Source organism: Centruroides vittatus, unplaced genomic scaffold (assembly GCF_030686945.1).
Source record: "Centruroides vittatus isolate TY-2023 unplaced genomic scaffold, ASM3068694v2 contig_364, whole genome shotgun sequence".
In the NCBI taxonomy this organism is placed as follows: domain Eukaryota; kingdom Metazoa; phylum Arthropoda; class Arachnida; order Scorpiones; family Buthidae; genus Centruroides; species Centruroides vittatus.
In genome coordinates, this window is record NW_027122188.1 from 2749304 (window position 1) to 2765015 (window position 15712).

Consider the following 15712-nt stretch of genomic DNA (forward strand, 5'->3'; position numbering starts at 1 on the left):
AATTCAAAGTGATTCCGAGCAAAATGGGAGTATTCAAATAAAAATCTTGATTCTTGTTAATCTCATAAACTTGCTTGCAGTAGGCATTTGAATACTTCTCAGATGTAATCCTTATGAGATTACCTGAGAGTGAACAAGTCAATTCAAGTACAAAAAACTAGTGGCTTGCTTTGCTGTCAAAACTTCCGATTGCATTACAGTGGAACCTTGCTTAATGATGAGCACCTCGACAAAGAGCAAAGACAAATTGTAAAGAATTGACTTGCTTCACGAGCAATGTTTCGCATAACGAGTGACCAGGAGAGGGGAAGTCCCGAACTGTGCGCATGCTCCATCAGTCTGCGTTTAGCACTTGTTCTGCTAGCATCTTACTGTCGCTTGTGATCACACATTTTTCCAAACTTGTGTTCACACATATTACTTATAAACATCAACAACCATAGCCCGTTATATAATAAACATGCTAAACAATATGCCAAATTCTTGGGCTATGTAAAGTCTGTAATTAAATATTAGAAATAAATTAATTTGACTAAAGGTAGGTAGTTATGCTGCCATCTGGTATTAAATTTAATGACAAATTCCAAATTAAATTTTAGAAATGTCTAAATTAAAAATTAATTATTTATAATTATTACATTAAATATGAGATGGAAACATAACTGCCTACTTCTAGTGAAATTAATTAATTTCTAATATTTAATTATAGCTTTTACATAGCCCAAGAATTTGGCATATCATTTGGCATGTTAATCAGACATATTATCTGTGACTTTTTTCTTTTCTGCAAATCAAATTCGCATTCCAGCACTAGAAAAAAAAAAAAATGATGATTCATGCTCCTTAACAATGTATATTGTATAATTTTCTTTGAATAAATGCAGAGGCAAAACCTAACCAAAATTTTTGGGCATGCTGAAAGTTATAAGAAGAATAATAGACCTTCTCTAGCACTAAACAACAGACAGAAATGTTATTTGGTGTGAATAAAAAAGTATGGACTATTATAAAGTCCATTATATCTGCACATGAAATATATGAAATAAATTATAATGAAAAAGTATTAAAAATTTATGATAATAATTCAATTTTTGTAGCCCTTGACACTGGAGGTCCAGTTCTTAAGCCCTATTAGTCTCTATTTAGATCCGCCCCTGTACACAATACATGTATGCTGACTAGGTACCACAAGCCTTCGATACAATCTGGCTGTGTTAAATGTTTCGAATGACATCATGCGCATGCATTTGTTTGCTGTGGAAAACCTCCACACAAGCAAGCAATCAAGTTCCCACAAGCATGGCACTGACTTAAAACTGCTAGCCACTAGCTGCCAATGTAAAAGCAAACACAAATGATAAAAAGTTTACATGTTAAAATTAATTATTATTGGCATATTTGTTCTCATATAAAAAATATATTGACAGTCAAAACTTTTTCTTAACCATGCGGTTATACGCCTTTAGGCGTATGTCACGTGACTTGCCGTTAATTCGTGATACGGCATACGCCTTTAGGCTTAATTAATCAAAAAATTCGATTATTTTGTGTTATATTTGATTTTCCAGTGATCTTAGCTTTGATTCGCTCTTCTGTAGGTCAATTGACTTTGTTTAAGCCAAAAAGTGTTTTGTGACCACCCCTGGGCCATAAATATTTTGGTAAAATAGACCCCTACCATTCTACAGCAAATCTTCCCAGTTAACTACACAGTTGACTGAAAACAATCAAAGGGAAACTCCTTCTACAGTTTTATTGGTTATCTTCTGTCTTTGTTGACATTACTTTAACTAATCACAGACTTGTGAAAGGAAAATTTGCCACGAAAAGTCCTGTCTTCAACCTTCCAAGTAGAATGTAAACAATCACAATAAATTCGCTTTTTAAATCGTTTTTTAGCATTAATTAACTAATTTAATGCACTTAGACATTAAATTAGCTAATTCTACAATATTTCGGCTAGTAAATATGTTTTTAAAACTATCTAGCAATAAATATTTCCAGAAAACTCCACTCCCTATAGTAAATCTATGGAAGATCTTGCTGTTAATTGGCTTTAAAAATTTTGTTTCTACGCCTATTACGCTCTAATTGGTAATTTATATTATGACTGAATCAACTTCAATGAATGAGAGTTTCTTTTAAAACCATTTGGTCAAAATTTTCCCGCAAAGAACCAATCCACGTGATTAAAGTCAGAATGTAAACAAACATTAAAAGATAGCTATATTCATCATTTTAGAGCCATAATTCTACTAGTTTTCATGTTATTTGACTTTATTTAGACAAGAAGATTTCTTATCAAAAGCTTCTATCTGAAAAATTTACCGAAAAACTCATTACTTCCGGATATTGCGTAATTGCAGGAAAAAATTAACTAATCGCTTATTTTAGTGTATTATTGTATAAAGCCTTCGAAAAAATATAAAAAAGTGTCAAATATTCACTATTTTAAGCAGAAATATATGATGATAAACTTTAACGTGTTGCTTTACGATAACAATCGACTCCTCTCAATGCCAAGTAATTAGAGACATAGTGTAAATAATGGCAATAACTTCTCCCCCGCTCTAGCTAGAGAGCTGCGGTTTCTTTTATTTAAAAGAAGACAGATGTATCTAACTAACAAATGTACAAAGTTTAGCGATTTTCTGTAAATTAATTATTTTTTTCTTTTGTTCGTAAGCTTCAAATTTTATTATTTTAAATTTCTATTAAACTAAAAATTAAACAATCGTAAACTGTGATATGTTCTTAATCAAACACAAAAAACAGATTAAACATAGCGCGATTTTGAAGCAAAATATCGCGATTTAAAAATTATCCAAAAACTGCAAAAAATGCGCCGCATGACAAATTCCACTCAATTATTTGCTGTAGATTGCCAGCATGGAAAGGGTTAAGCATGTCGTGCATGCTAAGCAAGCCCAGAGAATTTGCTCCCGAATAAATGTTATACATAAAATATTTGAGTATTTTTTTCAGCGTGGAATGCATTATTGTATTTTACATTAATTTATATGGAAAAAATTGTTTTGCTTAACGAGTGTTTCACATTATGAGTACGATTCTGGAACAAATTATGCTCATTAGGCAAGGTTCCACTGCACTGTACAGTGATGCAGAAACTAAGTTTATTCTGTGTTCTAGCTTTTTGAGGAAGGTTAATACATTAATTAATCCTTTACTTCAATCTCCATAATTATCAATATCTTAAGTTGTTTTCAAATACTTGGTACTAGTTAGTTACTAATTATTCCATACAAGCATTGTGTTACCTTATTCTCATTATTTTCAAGAATTACATTTAATGCTGATTCTCAAGAACTGGATTCTTAGAAGCTAATATAATTCTGAAAAATATTAAATTCTACCCTTGGTTAATTCCAACAAAGACTTTGGTCCATATGTCATCTTGCCTTATGACTTTTGTTTCTCTAACAAAGTTTAAAATCTTTCCGAGAATACAGTTTGTCATGCTTTGCAATGCTCTTTATGCCTAGAGAAGATTTTACTTATTTGTTTACAAGTGAAATTTTAATTTTTTACTTTATCCAGGCTAAATTATGTTCATAAAGCAGACGTTCATAATGTTTTTGGCCTATTGAGTAGGCCGAAAACATTAGTTTATCTCATTAAAGTTATCTCAGCAACAAGTAAAGGTGTTGTTTTGTGAATTAGACTAAATTATGTTCTTCATACCCAAAGTCTCTTCTGTTTCTATACTGAGCAGCTTTCTGACTTACAGTAAAATTTAACATACTTTAGAAAATCAATCTGTGCCAAATAATTTTTCCTTAGAGTAGTTTTTGTTTTATTCAGATTATGTTTAGATAGGTTTGACTGTATTATGTAATTTGAACTAAGGGTACACATTTAAGTCATTATCTTGATAACTAGAATTAAATGAATTAATTTAGAATATTTTTGGAAAAGAAACTTGAAGAAGAAAAAAATTCAATATAAGACAGCTACTCAATTGCCTGTCTATATAATAACATCAACACTTAACCTGAATTAATTTATTAGAGCCAAATGACTCTGCCAAATAATCAAACTATTTTTAGGCTAAGTAAATAATTAGTTAATAATTACTACAGGTAGGTGGTTATGCTGTCATCTCATAATTTTAATAATTATAATAAATTAATCATCATTTAAAAATTTCTGGAAGAAATTTAATATGGAAGAAAGAAATATTAAAATTAATATGAAATGACAGCATAACCATCTAATTCTAATTAAATTAATTAATAACTAATTATTTACTTAACCTAAAAATAGTCCAATCATTCAGCAAAATTGTTTGTCTCTAATTAATTGCCTATCTAAGAGTCCAAATTACTATAAGCATGTTTATTTATGTAATCATCATTTTATACTTAAGTCACTAATTTTAATTACAAGTTACAATAAGTTAAAAGAAAATTCCTTTTTCTTTTTGAATTATATAGTTTTAAAGATATAGTTTATAACTGGAAAAATACATTATATACAGGATTTTGCTAAAATAGTACTGAATTTATTATTTAATGTTCTTTTTCATTTTAAAGCAGCATATAAAATTACTTTTTTTTTCAATTTGTATAACTTACCAAGATTATTTCATTTTCAATAAATGGTTTTTCATTTTGTGAAACAGGATATTGTGTGCCATCTCTGCTTCCTGGAACCCAGGTTAATAACCTAAAAACCAAAAATAAAATGTATATTTGAAAAACAAACAAAAAAATAAATTTTATTTGCTAAATTATATTTATATTAAAAAACTTTACTGGAGAAATTTAAAATTTATACTGAAAGTCAATCTACATTATATAAATATAATATACACTAAGTAAGTAATATACACTAAGTCTATTAACATTAATATTCTTATAAATAATTAATCAACATGCTTTTAATAAAGCTCTGTTTTCAGCATATGTAAAATTCATCTTCAGGAGCAATTTTCAAAATTAGAACAAGGATTATATTTAATCAATTTCTTTTAGAAACTGCTTTAATTTTTTAATATAATTACTAAAGTTATAATAATCTTTGTCTTTTAATACTTCCCTGAACTGGGCACATGATATTATATTATAATCAAAAAATACTTGCTTCACTCTACATTTAAAATTTACTAATTCTAAATCTTTAAGACTTGTTGTAGTACATGATGTCATTCTATCTCAGGTTTTACTTTGTATAATTTTAATTGCAGGTTTTAGGTTTGTAATTTATTTTAACACTTATTACAGCTCCATCCTATAGATTGGAGACTATATTAACTAATATATAGATAACAAAAATTCATCAATCCACATTATGAGTATACACAGAAGTTAGAATGTAACTTTAATTTTATTATATAAAACATTATGTAATTTACAGGCACTAAAGAACAACTGATGAGGGACTTTAGATCTGAAATGCATTTTGCAGAAAGAAAAAAAGTGCCTTACATTATATTTACTTTTTAAAGAGATTTTGTAAAATTGAGTTTACTAAAAATTGCTCTGAAAATTATTTCAGTAGTTCCTAAGTCAGAAAGTAGAAGAAAATAAAAACATTGAACCACTGAGATAAATATAAGCTAAAATAAACTTATAAACCTTTGTTTACTGTAATCAGAATTTTAATAATAGTTACTATTAGCTTCACGTATTTTTTAATCTGTGTTTTTTACTATTAGTCTCAATGTGTGTCTGATAATGTGAAATTGTTACCAATCTTACCATGATTAAAACATTAAATGTTAATCAGTTTGTTATTTGATCACAGTGCAGTAATTTAACTTGCTGACATTTCTTATTTCAATTATATGCTAGCTATTGTTAAAGATGGTATTGCAAAAAACAGAAAGCAAACAGCACTGAATGAATTATTACTAAGTAATAATAGTACTGATTATAATTAATAAATCTTCTAAGTTATACTTTTAATTGCTTAATATGTTCTTTTATGGCAGAATTTCCATTAATTACTTTGTTTAATGTTATCAGTTATTAATAACAGTACAGGCAAATCCCAAAGTGATTATAATATGCAGATTTGACTGTATCATGTTATACATTTTAAGTTTTATACTTACAAAAATGGTAAAGTTGTCTTAAATATATCCAACATACAATCACATGTTTTGTTCCAAGTATCACTTGAAAACTTCATTCCATTTGAAATAACTAAATTTTCCAAACAATTTGTTCCAGATCTTGCTAATTGTTCATTATCTGTAAAAATAAAAAATTTTTCATGAAATTTAAATGTGCACACACATTTTTAAGTAAATTTATTTATTTTTTAATTTCTGATAAGCAAATAATTTTATAAATGTCAATTTTTTTAAATATAAATGTATTCATTATTCAGTATTTTTTTTTTATCACTCAGTAAACAAATAGTAACATGAACTAATTCTTTTATTAGTAAACATTTGTTTATCCTGCTATTCATAATTATGATAAAACAAACAGATATGAGAGAATTTACAAAAAGTTAATTTATAAAAATTGAAATCACTAAAAATGAATATTTCAAAAAACACTAAGAACCAAATCAGATTAAACTATTCAACTTCTGTTTTAAGATATTTTTAAATTTCTGTAAATTTAAACAACAGAAATTCAAAAATTTGTTTTTGAATTACTTTGATTGGATAAATTTCATTTAATAATAATGATTTACTTATTGAATCATCATGCTGAGATATAAATTTTTTTCATTTAAATCTGATTTTCATTCATGCAAGAATAATGTATTATTTATTTGAATATTAACAGAATATATTTCTTGTAAAATAATTTAATATTGACATCATCTTCAATTATCTTTTATTGTTCAACTGAAAATATACTGTTTATATAACTCCATCTTAATACACTAAAATATTTTCAAAAATATTTTTAGTAATCATATTCATTTTTAGATTAATTAAATTTTAACAAGCAATTATTTATTGTGACATAGTCACAATGTAGAGCTGCAATTTTAATCATATTTTTAATTTATTTAACTTAAAATATGTTCTCCACCCCAAGTTAGTAGTGGCTTGCCTCTGTACATCATACTTTTCCTTTAACAATAGAGTCATGCCAGTCAGCTATTTAACTGCTTTCAGGATAAGTTTTAAAGTAACTTCAAGTTTGCATTGTAAGTTCCTTTATAGTTAATCATTTCCATTTCTGTTCTTGGATTTCATCTATCTAACTCCATTCTCAAGATTAAGGAAAGATAGACAGAAGGAATTTATAGGTCTATAATTTTTTCCAACTGCATCCCAATAAATTTTAAATAATGAAAATAATTCTTTAAACATAATTTTTTTTATTTAAAATATTAAAAATTTTTACAGAACTTTTCCTTTATATTTATTTATGATGATAAACAGAAGTTTTAATACATTTCAGATTAAATCAATTTTTAATAAAATAGAAAATTTATAAAAAGAAGTATTGCAAATAAATTAATAATTAATGTTTCAGGTAAAAAATTATATATTAAAAAATTATGTACGTAGTTATATCAGTATAAATATAATTTAAAATTGTGTAAATAAATATATTATATTTTTTGCATATAAGATGATTGATCCTGCATTCAGATCTTGTATCTCCGAAAATATTAAAGATATAATATCAAACAGTTAAAAATACTAGAACGTATGTATGAAATAAAGCAAAAATTTTTATCCATCTAAAGAATAAAATTAAAACATATTTTCTATTTAAAATGAAGAAAAATAAACATATTCCGTTCATTTCTTTCATTATATTCATCATAAATTTTCAATTTTTATATTATATTTTAAATAGGCTTATCTAAAAATCTGAGAAAAAAATAAAACCTTAGTAACCTTTGTATGTGTTATGTGCAACAAATTTTTAAAAAGTGAACACATGGTAAATCTTCATTAATCATAGAAATCATCAGTTAATCAATAATGATAAACAAATAATATCGGCTGCATAATATAAAAGATTTATAATTTTAGGTTTCTTCATTACTGATTATATTTTTGATTTTAATAAAAAATAATTTAAATAATGCATTATAAAAACTAACTTTTTAATGTATTTAAGCATATTAAAATATAAATGTATTTGATTATGTGTTTACAATAATATAATTAAATATATAATAATAAATTACAGTCAGTTGCACCAACTTATATGGGCTTGTGGGACTGAGGGTCCACCCAATAATTTGGGCCTGCAGAATAATTTTCTTGTCGTTTAGAAGCATTTGTATGATAATATACTTCAAAAGTATTGCCCTGCAGTTTGACAGTTTGTTTTATAAAATCACTGGGCTATTTTGAATATGAATAAAATCTATGTTGAAAATTTGGATCTGGAAGAAATCAGTGATGAATGTGTAAGAAGTGTATATAGGAAAAACACATTTGTAACATAACACACACTAATGATAAATAACCATTCTTTAGTACATTAGTAGTCATTTAGTCTTAATATTTTAATTTAGTAAAATAAAGATGCACAGGTTACAGGTACAGTACATTTTAATTTTTCTTTAGAATATCATACTGTTTTAATGGCAATTTAAAACTATACTAACTGTTGTCACTAAAATATCCTAATAATTTAATGTAATATAATTATAGTTTGTACCTTAATCTAAATGTTTTCATAAGCAAATATTTAATATTAACACTGGGTTTGATTAATTTATATTTATTTATCTTTCAAATTTTTAGTCCCACTTTGTGTCCATCCAATATATTTAAAAAATTGGTGTCAATAATTTAGTTATATAAGTCAAAGTGACACACACAATTACATTTTATCTGTATTTTTATTGTACTGATTTTATTGTGTTAAAAAGTTTTAAATGCTTTATTAACTTTTGTTAGTTTGGTCACCATCACAGTGAAAAATTGTTGCTAAGAAAATGCAAAATGTATGTCACAAGTACCCACATACAGTATTGGACAAAAATAATGCAAGCTATGAGTCATGTAGTAGTTTTTTGTCTATTATACAAAAAGAAATTTCAGAAAAACATTTTTCTGCTTAATACAAACTTAAATATATTACAAAGTGTGTCTTAAACAAAGTTTGGTATTTTTTTTTACTATTTTATGCAAATGTTGCCATTTTTCAGAAGTGACAGATATTTCTAGTGAAATGAAACTTTGTAACTTAATAAATTGCATAAGTTCAACAACTAAAACATGACTTTTCATGACTAATTTAATATTGATGGCGAAACCTTTTGTCTTTTGCCATTTGAACATTCCAGAAACTAATCATTTTAACTGGCTAACAAATTCTTTTCCGTGCTTCTTCAATGGCATTACAAAAATCAGTTGCATTATTGGAAATTTGGACTTGTTTGATAATCAACAATTTTCTACAAATTTTCTATTGGATTTAAGTCTGGTAATTGTGCTGATCAATCCAATATTTGAATCCTTTTGGCAGTAAAACAGTCAGTTACAACTTTGGCTTTGTAGTTTGAAAAGCCAAACAATTACTGAATTACATTGGGCTACTTTTCCATATTATATTTAATTAATTATTAAATAATTTGTCACTAGAGGGAATCATTAGGTGCCATCTCTTATTAAATTTAATAATTTTAATTAAATTAATATTTATTAAATAATTTAGAATATTCTGGAAGAAAAGAATTGGCATTAAGCAGGACACAAACTTGCAACTCCTTCTTACCATGCAAATGCATTGCCAGTTATCTCTGTTCCAATCTCCCCTTCCAAACATATTTAAGTATGATATAACCATCCTTGGTTACATATGGTGCTGAATGGAGATGTCTTCAGTGCCCTCGTATTATTGACAAATTATTTAGTAATTAATTAAATATAACTGTGGAAAAATAGCTTGATGTAATCCAGTGTCTGTTTGGCATTACAAATTTATTGGGTTTTGTGATGTTTGTTTGTTTGTTTGTGTTTGTGTGTGTGTGTGTGTGTTGTGTGTGTGTGTGTGTGTGTGTGTGTGTGTGTGTACATATATACTATGCTGGGGTGGAACAATGGCTTGTTGAGTGCCATGAGTAGGAATTTATAGAACAAGGGTAGTTGCTTATAGCAGAATTCTTTAAATTGATAGCAAAGGAATCTTTAGATGCATGCTTATTTATAGTTTACAAAAGTAAAACTATTAATTTGAAATATATTTAGGTTTGCAATACAGTGAGTGATTGGTTAACGAACAAATTGGATAACGAACACTTTTGCAAAAGATTTTTATGTCTGAACAACAAACACATGTTTGGATAATGAACACTTCATAGAACAAATACAAGAAGAAGTGACGTAAAATAACGAATACCAATTGGTCTTCCCTTGTCTTCAGGCAACAATTTAAAAATTTTTGAAGCACAGGAGACGTCGACATCAACGATCAACCCGGTATATACTAATCGAATAGTATTCTTCCAAACTTTGAAACTCTCCCTTGTAACTCCAGCCTTTTATTTTTCTGACAGAAACAATTCTTTTATAGTATTCGCGAGACTAGACTATCAGGCGGCATTCATTAAGTTTTGCATCAGTTTTTATTTTTGAAAGGTGAGAGTATAACAGCAAAGGTAGAGAGTGGGCAGAAGATGTCTGATGTTGCTAAGCAGTATGGCTTAAACAGGTGTACAGGAGGTTGCAGTTCAATCTTATCTAAGAAAGATACAATATAATCAAGAAGACTCAAGAAGCTTAAGGAGTAACAAAAATCACATCTGAGAAATAAAGAACATTGAAGAGCTCATAATGGAACCTGAAACAGATCTGACAATAGAAGTACATCAAGAAACTCGGCAAGACATGTTTTCTTCTGAAAAAGAGGATTAATGCCAATATCTGCTATTAAAGATCTTTTAAAGAAGTGAGAGGATGTTCAAAACAACAGTCTTAGAATGGCATCCAAACCAGGTTGAGGTTAATAGGCTTGAGGATCTCTACAATTACAATGCTATTAATTACTTCTAAAAAATCCTGAAGAGAGAAAAGCAATTGACATTAGACAGATTCTTTAACCCCCATAAACAGAAAAACATGACCAATAAAAATGCAAGATGTGTATATATGTATTTTTATTATTACATATAACTAAACTTAGTAAGAAAGTATATATTTTTTATTTTTTGTGGTCTCCAGAACAAAGTAATCAAATTCCCATAAAAACCTATGGTAAATCAATAATCAGTTAACAAACAATTCGGATAGCGAACAAAATCTTGGAACAGATTATGTTCATTAACCGATCACCCACTGTAATCTACAATAATTCTTTTTAAAATGTGTATTTTTTAAGAGAGAGTCAAAATACTAAATGAATTACTTACATACATTACTTTATCTAACATTACTTTACATCTAATTGGAGTTTACATTACTTTAATCTAATACTATACTTTATGTCAATGTCAGAATGTACTCATTCAATATATATCATAAATACTTATAACAAAAAAGCAACCTTTACAAATCATTTTTCATTTTTATATCACTTCATCTTTGAATGATGTTAAAAAAATGTTTCTAAATTTAAGTTTTTTCACATTTAGAACTATTTTGCATTAGAACGAAACAAACTAGCTTCAAAAGTGAACAAAAACAAACATTAATTGCAATCATTATTTGAATTATTTCCAATATTCAATATGAGAACTATATATTAATCATTATAAGTATTAACTACTTTTTTTAATCTTGTTAATTGTCTGTAATCATTATGTTAATTATATAATCAGTGAAAAAATTATCATTAAATATTAAATTTTAAAAACTTGATATATAGTCTTTAAATTATATACAAAATGTTTTGAAATTTATTTTTGCAAAAAGTTGCATATTATATTTACAAAGTAAACATATAAGTTGTACATTCTTGACTAATAAAGAATGCTTTGTTATTTTACCTAATGATGTTATTGTTTTTATCTATTTTATATCTCACATTTTTATAATCTCTGAAGATAGTACTTGTTCTAAAAATAATGAAGTAAATAAAAAATTCTTAATTTTCAAAATTTCTTACCTGTAATTTCTGATTTATATTATTTTTAATAAATTTGTAAATTCATTAAAAATTGTCATTGTAAAAATTTTGATTATAAAATACTTATGATATTAATATATTTATTTTACCTTGCTGAACACACCAATGAAGTTGACTATATAAATCGTCTAAAAGAAGATCTCCTAAGACGCTATAATACTGGGTAAATACATCAACAATAGCATATAATGCGTGGTTACATGTAGTTGTCATCCATTCAGATTTCTGCAATTTTAAAGTTTATTTTAACCAATTTATAGCAAGTAAAAACAAAAAAGAAATATCATAAAAATTTTACAATTAATATGTACATAAGAGATAAAATATTGATATAAACAATAACTTAGTAAAATACAGAATATTCTAAATATTATAAATTAATTATAATTCTTTCAAAATTTTAGGTATTGAACACACACACATTTATATATCACAAACACATAGACTTTGTTCATAAAACTTGAGTGTAAGTCATTTATATTAAAATAGTTTAAATAATTTTTACAATAATACAGTGGTACCTTGGTACTCGAACATAATCCGTTCCAGAAAGAGGTTCGAGTACCAATATGTTCAGACTCCAAATCATTTTTTCCCATTACAAATAATGTAAAATGGATTAATGCGTTCCAATCCCCAGTTGATTCGCTAGTATTTTTTTTATTGTTTCTTTATTTTTTAAAATAGTCGATATTGTCGACTTAGCCATAGAATATTGGACAGCAAGATCCGAAACACGCACTCCATTTTCGTGTTTAGCAATGATTTCTTTTTTCAGTTCGATTGTTGTTCTCACTGTTTTCCTTTTCACTTGACCACTTTCACTTTTATTCTTCTTGGGACCCATGTTTAAGGGCTAATAAATCAAAAGAAAAGGATGCTAATCCAAAAAATATAGCACAGCGTAAGTTAATGTGCATACGAAACAATGACTGTCTCGTAAAGACCAACAACTGCCGTATTATCGGGCTAGCAAATGGCTATAGTAATATTAATAATTTAAGATAATTTGGTACTAGAGTTAGGTGTTAGGCATCATCTCTTGCTAAATTTAATAATTAGAATTTTAATTAAATAATTTAAATAAATTTAGGCCTAACTGGACTGTCTCGTAACTGACGCCGACGCCACGGCGGCGGCGTCGACTTGGCGGGCTTTCCCGTTCGAGTACCAAAATTTTGTTCGGGAACAGGGGCTTTTTTTGTTTTCAAAACTTTTGGTCGAGTACCGATTTGTTCGGGCTCCGAAATGTTCGAGTACCGAGGTATGACTGTAATTATTATTATATAATGTATAAACACAACACATCTATATATATATAAGTAAATCACAAAATACATGGAATAAGTTATCAATAATTTATTTTAAAAAATTGTAGATGTCATACTTACAATCATATCTATTTAACAATATAATAAAGAAACTATAAAAAATTGTGTGGGAAAAATATATTAATTATTATTAATGTTTATCTGTAGATAGCCGATTTTCAAATTACATGATTGAAATCGGCAATTTTAAAATAACATCACAGACCTCCCAATTGTAAATTGAGGTTTTTGTAATTTATTGTTAAATGGTACTTACATTTACAAATAACTCATATAAAAAACAATCTCCTCATACAAGAAATATTATATGTGTGAATGATGTTTATACATATAATTTCTCATATGCGTCTTTAGATTAAATTGATAAATATGAAAAATAAAGTAATCAATATACATTATTCAAAATATATTCATGATTCAAAGTTACATATGTTGCATAGTTATGTTCTTTGGAGTCTTAATAGTAATATTTACATATGCCATATCATTCAAACTGTATTGATTATTTAAAAATTTGTTATAATAAACAGTTTGAAAAATAGTTAAATTCTTCAACTTTTTTCTTGATATACTATACTGGCTTTGAAGATCCACAAGGCTACTAATGAGTTGAATAAATAAAGGTCCTCCCAGTAGGTTCCAATTGCGACTTACTGGCAAGAACTTCATTCATAAAATAAATATGAAAAACAAAGTAATCATTCATTGACTTACAGAAGGGCAAGTCCTTCCTGTTAGCCAATGAATGATCTCATTCCAGGTCTTTAAATCATATCACTGGGATATGCCATAAGCTCCAGCACTAATGGATAAGATGCTTTTGAGGCAATTATAAACACCTAAGCAGAAAGCAATGGATTGTTGTAATCAAAATTACAAGCAAACTTCATTCACTACTAGCACATTTTGTTCTTTTATATGTGTAAGAAATAATAAAAATATATCATCCATAAGTCTAATAACTCAAAAATTCTTCACTATCCCTTCTACTTCAAGTTATCTAGAGCCAACTGTATTAAGACAACTTGTTCAATGGGACAATATTGCAAATTCTGCGACAAATATAATGGATAATACCGTGAGAAGTTATAAAAAACACAAATGATGCTTTATTCAAAATTTCCAATTATTTATTTGTATTAATTTAAAGAAAGTTTTTTTGACATAGTTGCAATTTTATCTACTATATAAACCATTGATCCCACTGTTTGTATATCTGTAATCTGTCATGGAATGCCTAGAACGCTCACTAGGGGTGTGTCCCTAGCGATGATTTTCAGCTATTATATAAAATAACAGTATAATTTATTTATAACAGTATAATTCAATATATTATTATTTTTATTTGTAGTAGGAATTTATTATTGATACCACAGAATGACACCACTGTTGTTAGAACGCCCACTAGGGGCATCCCAAGCTATCTCATATTTAATGATATTTAACTTTTCATACTATGAAATAAAAACAACATAGGTATTTTAAATGTTTTACTAATGATTGTATTTCAATACAGGCATTCAGTATTTTAAAAAACAAATAACTAATTGGAAAAAATAATTGTGGAGATTGTAAATCCAGTAGAATCTGCTTATTGCAATCACAGATATTTTTATCAGTTGTTTAATATTATCAGAATAAGTATATCCCAAAACAAGTTATAAAACAATTATAAAACTTTGCTTATTATAATCAGAATTTTTGATATGGTTATTATTATCTGCAGGCAAATGGCCACTTTTTATCTGCAGATAATAATCATATTTTTTAGTACATATATATAAATAGGTTAAAATGATTGTATTAACTGAATCTGGTTCTAATACCAGATAAAATCGTTGGATCAGTTAGTATGAAATTTTGAGCATCTCAAATTGAAACAATATATTTATGATTTATTGTTTCAATACTGTTTCAAGAAATTTATGTAATAAATAAATTTGTTAAATCATAGTTTAGGATATTTAAATCCAAATAATATCAATTTTATAAGAATTTTTTTTCATTAAACTGAATAAAAAAGTCATAAACTTGTTTCAAACTAAGAAAACAGAAAAATAAAAAAAATTGTGCTGTTTTTGATTTTTTTATGTTAATGATGATTATATCATGTGACATCTATGATCTATATTAAATTTTACACTGAAATAATAGAAATACAACAGATATATCGTATTTTACCCCATTCATATTTTCTCTTTCTAAATTTTCATTACATCAAGGTATGTTAATGAAAATAATTCAAGCAGAACTATTATTTTTTCTTATATCATTTAAAATAAATTTTGTCAATAACTAATTTCTTTTTCTTCTCTTTTCTATAAAATTACGACACTAATCTAACAATATTATCAATAA

General features: G+C 26.9%; 1 protein-coding gene across 2 annotated transcripts in view; it reads right to left on the reverse strand.

The window, feature by feature from the left end:
* Sec71 (ADP ribosylation factor guanine nucleotide exchange factor Sec71) overlaps positions 1–15712 on the reverse strand; it is a 135416-nt gene that overhangs the window by 17678 nt on the left and 102026 nt on the right. For both annotated transcript variants that reach the window (XM_067270118.1, XM_067270117.1), the window contains 3 exons: positions 12113–12248; positions 6077–6215; positions 4596–4686 (listed from right to left, as the gene is read on the reverse strand). In XM_067270118.1, coding sequence (XP_067126219.1) covers positions 4596–4686; positions 6077–6215; positions 12113–12248 — 366 coding nt within the window. The remainder of the gene's footprint in view (positions 1–4595; positions 4687–6076; positions 6216–12112; positions 12249–15712) is intronic.